At 38.7% G+C, this 7704-nt stretch overlaps 1 protein-coding gene across 1 annotated transcript in view; it reads left to right on the top strand.

The window, feature by feature from the left end:
* Window positions 1-1789: 1789 nt before the first annotated feature.
* The window catches only part of QRFPR (pyroglutamylated RFamide peptide receptor), a 167780-nt gene continuing 161865 nt past the window's right edge, over window positions 1790-7704 (top strand). Inside the window, exon 1 of the mRNA XM_053700814.1 lies at window positions 1790-2129. Coding sequence (XP_053556789.1) covers window positions 1790-2129 — 340 coding nt within the window. The remainder of the gene's footprint in view (window positions 2130-7704) is intronic.

Below are 7704 nucleotides of genomic sequence, written 5' to 3'. Positions count from 1 at the left end.
AGTATTGAGCTTGGTTTTCCAGACAAATATTAGATAAGGAAGCAAGTGTGTGTACACAAAATGATAACATAATGAGATCTGATATTATCTGAAACTCAGACCATTATAAAATGCTGTGGTTTAAAAGCACAAAACCATAATTCATATACACAAAAAAATGCAGTTTCTCATACATTTTATACTCTGCTGCACCTGGTATAACAAGTAATTGAAAATACATGAATGGAAAATGTGTACTGTCCCTTTAAGTATAAAAGAATATATGTATGTTTCAGGCTCCACTCCAACCCACATAAGGTTTCCTGACAGCTTATGGGAGTCACCATTGCTCTAAAATGTAAAATTACAGTAATACATTAAGATAATAAGATGTCAATTTTCACGATAGCTAAAAAAAATAAATAGCTATATATAATTGTGCATACAACCTGTATGTTTCAAATCAAAGCGTGATAAACATGTAACTAAATCATAACATTTTAGAAGTTTATTTTGCCCAACATTTTGTTAAACATTCAACATGTACACATAAGATTTTACAAAAATTACCTTTTTTTCTAACTTCCATCCCTGAACAATTAGACGTTTATTTCTTTAATAAATTACAGTTGCCTATAACTTGCCAATAACTCTTTTGCAATCGGTTCCAATATGTAGACAAAATGGAATTGCATTGTATTTTATATTGATAATAGTACAATATTACTCATTTGCAGATGTCTGTGAAAGGTTTATTTAGCCCATAGTTTAGCAACTACCTTATAGTTCTTCGCAATATTCTAGTGCAGGACATGGATAAAGCTATTGATGTGGCAGTATCTGGTACTAGTTTTCATAGGATATGGATAAATAACAGGTAAAAAATCAGTAATTTATTGATGCAGCAGGACGTTTTTTAAGTGATGCTATACACCAGATTTGGTGGTGTAAATTGGGCTGTTAGACTCACGCCATGAAATGCACAGGGAGTACAGAGGAAACCTGCAGCCTGTAATGTAAATGAATGTAACAGGGTTACTGCAGAATAGCACAGCCAGGAGCAGTGCTCGTGATCAGCTCACTGTGCCAGAGGTGGCTCCAGGATATGGGATGGCTACAAGCCGAGCCTTAGCACTGATTGGAAGCTGAGCTATCTACGTTTATTTAAAGTGCTACTGTCCATCAGCACCTGCAAGTGAAAGTCCCTGTGTTCTGATGCAGATCTGAAAGCCTCACATCTACCAAGCAACTGATGTATAAGAACGGATCTAGAAGCAGTACTTTTATACTCAAACAGGATTATTATTATTTAGCTATTTTTGTTTTTGTACAACTACTCCTTACTTTAATGCAGATGTACCTAAATTTATGGATTGTCTCCTGTGTGGTTTTATGGTTTACACGTCTATCCTTTAACTAATGTGCCAATAACTGTGAGAATACTAAAAGGAAGAATAAATATTCTTGGCAGATAAATTCCTGAAACGTTTTTCCTTTTTAAGTTGGTATAAGCAAAACAAAATATACAATCTATATATATTATTATCGAGCTGGCTATTAATAGTTTTACTTCCCTCTGTATTTTGCATGTGAAAGTCATAGGATATTATTTGTGGATCTTATTTTCTGAAAACTGTTCACAAAAGAATAATGGGATTATTCTATATTTTTCTCAATCTTGATCTCCAGGGGTTTGTTTAGTGATACTTTAACAGCATATGTTGAATGTTTACTTATCTTCTTGAAGAAATCTGCATACTTTATACAGTGGATATGTTACCATAGCTCTGATTTCACAGCACAGTACCAGATGCAGTCCCTTAACATCACCCCAGAGCAGTTTGCCAGACTCCTGCAGGAGAATAATGTAACCAGGGAGCAGTTTATAGAGCTCTACCAGCTCCAGCCCTTGATCTACATCCCAGAGCTTCCTGTACACACTAAAATAGCCTTTGTGACAATATGTGTACTTATCTTTGTACTGGCACTATTCGGGAACTCCTTAGTCCTTTATGTTGTCACCCGGAGCAAATCTATGAGAACTGTAACCAACATTTTCATTTGTTCACTGGCACTGAGCGATCTCCTTATTGCTTTTTTCTGCATCCCTTTCACAATGCTGCAGAACATCTCATCTAATTGGATGGGAGGTAAGTTTGTTTTTTTTAAAATGTGATTATTAGCTTGAATGAATTAGGTTACCATAAAAACAAAATGCAACTGATATTTTACAAACGTGTGTGACTAAAAACTTATATGTGGACATATTTTTTTGTTCTGTCACCGGCAAATAGTTGTAAGGAGAGTTTGCAATACAATGCAAATATTTTGTTGTCTGCATTGGATCTGGAAATGGAAACAGTTAACTAGCAACAAATACATAAAATAAATAATACTTAGGTTATTGTGTCTAGGAAAATAGCTTGCACATTACAATAAAAAGTCAAATGTACTGTGTTTTATTTTTTTTATTTTTTTAACTTTTGCATCATATTATGGAATATATTGTATAATTATCTATTTGTCTCACTGTCTATCTTTGTTAATATAATGAATAATGTTTAACAACTTATCTACAATGTCATTTTAGAATTAGAACAAAAATGTATCTATAGACCATAACTACTGTATATTTCATGTTCATTTAAATGCAAATACATTCATATGAGCTCATATTTTCATTCTTGTGGGCTTATTAATTATCTCCTTAATACATTGGGCAATATAATATATTATTTTTTAATGTATCAGTTACTGAAGACATTACAGTATCTGAAGTAATAGAAAACTGCAGTACAATTTATTATAGACCAGTTATAAGTAATATTACAGTTTGCTCTCCAGACAGATCCCTCTTCCCACTAAAAATTATATAATATTAAATAGTAAATATATATAATATTAAATAATATTAATCAAATTGCATATTTTTCTAGCTAGATATATTTGCTATATCTTTGGAGACTGATCCATGGATTTAAGGTCATAGAAGGATTTTTTCACTACAGATGTATTAGCAAAATAGATTCTAGTAAACATTATGACTGAGAGCTTTTCTGGTGTAATAACCATGTGCCCCTGCGTTCAAACCCAGCGCTTGTTTAGATTGCCAGCAGTGGCATGTATTTGTCAGCAGTGATGCAAATTTAGTCATTACTGACCCAAGATGCTCTCTGAGCAGATGCAATATGAATGCAGGTGCACAAAGCACCTGTTTTGCTTTTTTATAGGAGAATATGCTTCTATTCAACACTGAAAAGTATGTGCATTTCAATTTGAAGTTGTATGTCCCTTAAAAAAAAAAAAATGTTATGTATAGTAGCAACAACTGTACAATGCACTTTCATTGTTAATTGTCTCACTTTCCTGGCATTTACTTCTGAATATACTGGAGATGGTATTATGAGATTTAGAACTCAGACCAGCTACATGCTATACACTGGTTTTCAGGCCACCGGAAAAGTGATATTATAAATTTAAGTGATTTTTCAATGATTATATCAGTGGACAATTAATATTTTGCAGGCATAGAGTTGCTTAAGTACAATAAAGACTAAGGCACAGACATGACATAACATATGAAACTAATAAAAAATAAAACCTATCACTTTTTAACACAAGAACAAGCCAGTTTTCTCACAACAATTTTATTTTAGCCTATATTAAATACAGGATGGCTTAAGCAATTTTTCAGAGGCTGCTACTCTTCCTAGACTTCAATTCATTAGTTGTCCCAGAGCTATCAAACCAGGCATGCCACAATGTAATATCAAATTCTATAGAAACACATTTCAATTACAGATTATTATATACTTTTAAAATAAAAACTTAGATGTTGATATGTTGATTGTTTGTGTCCAGAAATGGCATATTCAACACTAGAACATATATTTTTATAATGTATAGTCAATGATCATTCACTGGAACCATCCTAAAAAAGTATGAAACCTACCTATATCGCTAGTGAAGGATGAGGATATATGCTGTACCAAAAACTGGTGGAAGACCAGTTTAAAAATAAAATTGTGTGTAATGTATCCCCACAATACCTTTTATGCACACAGTCAAAAATGAGATATGCTACATGTTATATGCTCAGTCTAACGAGCATTCACTGTATTATTATAATACTAGTCCTAAAGCCCGTTCACACAGGCCATTTTTCTTCTGTTAAGTGTGATCAGTCCACGGGTCATCATTACTTCTGGGATATTACTCCTCCCCAACAGGAAGTGCAAGAGGATTCACCCAGCAGAGCTGCACATAGCTCCTCCCCTCTACGTCACTCCCAGTCATTCTCTTGCACCCAACGACTAGATAGGATGTTTGAGAGGACTATGGTGATTATACTTAGTTTTATATCTTCAATCAAAAGTTTGTTATTTTAAGATAGCACCGGAGTGTGTTATTACCTCTCTGGCAGAGTTTGAAGAAGAATCTACCAGAGTTTTGCTATGATTTTAGCCGGAGTAGTTAAGATCATATTGCTGTTCTCGGCCATCTGAGGAGTGAGGTAAACTTCAGATCAGGGGACAGCGGGCAGATGAATCTGCATAGAGGTATGTAGCAGTTTTTATTTTCTGACAATGGAATTGATGAGAAAATCCTGCCATACCGATATAATGTCATGTATGTATACTTTACACTTCAGTATTCTGGGGAATGGTACTTCACTAGAATTACACTGTAAGAAATACATAAAACTGTTTAATAACTAGAGATTATGTTTAACGTTTTTGCTGGAATGTAAAATCGTTCTCATTTGCTGAGGTACTGTGTGAATAAATGTTTGGGCACTATTTTTCCACTTGGCAGTTGCTTAATCTGTTTTTCTGACAGTTTCTGTTCTCCCTCACTGCTGTGTGTGAGGGGGAGGGGCCGTTTTTTGGCGCTTTTACTATGCATCAAATATTTCAGTCAGCAACTCATTGTATTCCCTGCATGATGAACAAATTTCACCAAACAACGAGGGGAGAGTTATGCCGACTAACTCGCCTCACGTGTCAGTACCTACATCTCCCGCTCAGAGGGAGGTGCGTGATATTGTAGCGCCGAGTACATCTGGGCGGCCATTACAAATCACATTACAGGATATGGCTACTGTTATGACTGAGGTTTTGGCTAAATTACCAGAACTAAGAGGTAAGCGTGATCACTCTGGGGTGAGAACAGAGTGCGCTGATAATATTAGGGCCATGTCAGACACTGCGTCACAGGTGGCAGAACATGAGGACGGAGAACTTCATTCTGTGGGTGACGGTTCTGATCCAAACAGACTGGATTCAGATATTTCAAATTTTAAATTTAAACTGGAAAACCTCCGTGTATTACTAGGGGAGGTGTTAGCGGCTCTGAATGATTGTAACACAGTTGCAATACCAGAGAAAATGTGTAGGTTGGATAAATATTTTGCGGTACCCGACGAGTACTGAGGTTTTTCCTATACCTAAGAGACTTACTGAAATTGTTACTAAGGAGTGGGATAGACCCGGTGTGCCGTTCTCACCCCCTCCGATATTTAGAAAAATGTTTCCAATAGACGCCACCACAAGGGACTTATGGCAAACGGTCCCTAAGGTGGAGGGAGCAGTTTCTACCTTAGCTAAGCGTACCACTATCCCGGTGGAGGATAGCTGTGCTTTTTCAGATCCAATGGATAAAAAGTTAGAGGGTTACCTTAAGAAAATGTTTGTTCAACAAGGTTTTATATTGCAACCCCTTGCATGCATTGCGCCGATCACGGCTGCAGCGGCATTCTGGATTGAGTCTCTGGAAGAGAACATTGGTTCAGCTACTCTGGACGACATTACGGACAGGCTTAGGGTCCTTAAACTAGCTAATTCATTCATTTCGGAGGCCGTAGTACATCTTACTAAACTTACGGCGAAGAATTCAGGATTCGCCATTCAGGCACGCAGGGCGCTGTGGCTAAAATCCTGGTCAGCTGATGTTACTTCTAAGTCTAAATTGCTTAATATACCTTTCAAAGGGCAGACCTTATTCGGGCCCGGGTTGAAAGAGATTATCGCTGACATTACAGGAGGTAAAGGCCATGCCCTGCCTCAGGACAAAGCCAAAGCCAAGACTAGACAGTCTAATTTTCGTTCCTTTCGTAATTTCAAAGCAGGAGCAGCATCAACTTCCTCTGCACCAAAACAGGAAGGAGCTGTTGCTCGCTACAGACAAGGCTGGAAACCTAACCAGTCCTGGAACAAGGGCAAGCAGACTAGGAAACCTGCTGCTGCCCCTAAGACAGCATGAATTGAGGGCCCCCGATCCGGGATCGGATCTAGTGGGGGGCAGACTTTCTCTCTTCGCCCAGGCTTGGGCAAGAGATGTTCAGGATCCCTGGGCGCTAGAGATAATATCTCAGGGATACCTTCTGGACTTCAAATACTCTCCTCCAAGAGAGAGATTTCATCTGTCAAGATTGTCTACAATCCAGACAAAGAAAGAGGCGTTTCTATGCTGCGTACAAGAGCTCTTGTTAATGGGAGTAATCCATCCAGTTCCACGATTGGGACAGGGGTTTTACTCAAATCTGTTTGTGGTTCCCAAAAAAGAGGGAACTTTCAGACCAATCCTGGACTTAAAGATCCTAAACAAATTCCTAAGAGTTCCATCGTTCAAGATGGAGACTATTCGGACAATTTTACCTATGATCCAAGAGGGTCAATACATGACCACTGTAGATTTAAAAGATGCTTACCTTCACATACCGATTCACAAAGATCATTATCGGTACCTAAGGTTTGCCTTCCTAGACAGGCATTACCAGTTTGTGGCTCTTCCATTCGGATTGGCTACAGCTCCAAGAATCTTCACAAAGGTTCTGGGTGCTCTTCTGGCGGTACTAAGACCGCGGGGAATCTCGGTAGCTCCATACCTAGACGACATTCTGATACAAGCTTCAAGCTTTCAAACTGCCAAGTCTCATACAGAGTTAGTGCTGGCATTTCTAAGGTCACATGGATGGAAGGTGAACGAAAAGAAAAGTTCACTCGTTCCACTCACAAGAGTTCCCTTCCTGGGGACTCTTATAGATTCTGTAGAAATGAAGATTTACCTGACAGAGGACAGGCTAACAAGACTTCAAAGTGCTTGCCGCACCCTTCATTCCATTCAACACCCGTCAGTGGCTCAATGCATGGAGGTAATCGGCTTAATGGTAGCGGCAATGGACATAGTACCCTTTGCACGCTTACACCTCAGACCACTGCAACTGTGCATGCTAAGTCAGTGGAATGGGGATTACTCAGACTTATCCCCTTCTCTGAATCTGGATCAAGAGACCAGAAATTCTCTTCTATGGTGGCTTTCTCGGCCACATCTGTCCAGGGGGATGCCATTCAGCAGACCAGACTGGACAATTGTAACAACAGACGCCAGCCTTCTAGGTTGGGGTGCCGTCTGGAATTCTCTGAAGGCTCAGGGACAATGGAGTCAGGAGGAGAGTCTCCTGCCAATAAACATTCTGGAATTGAGAGCAGTTCTCAATGCCCTCCTGGCTTGGCCCCAGTTGACAACTCGGGGGTTCATCAGGTTTCAGTCGGACAACATCACGACTGTAGCTTACATCAACCATCAGGGAGGGACAAGAAGCTCCCTAGCTATGATGGAAGTATCAAAGATAATTTGCTGGGCAGAGTCTCACTCTTGCCACCTGTCAGCAATCCACATCCCGGGAGTGGAGAACTGGGAGGCGGATTTCTTAAGTCGTCAGAC

Source organism: Bombina bombina, chromosome 2 (genome assembly GCF_027579735.1).
Source record: "Bombina bombina isolate aBomBom1 chromosome 2, aBomBom1.pri, whole genome shotgun sequence".
NCBI classification, from domain to species: domain Eukaryota; kingdom Metazoa; phylum Chordata; class Amphibia; order Anura; family Bombinatoridae; genus Bombina; species Bombina bombina.
This window is presented reverse-complemented; position numbering and strand designations above follow the sequence as displayed.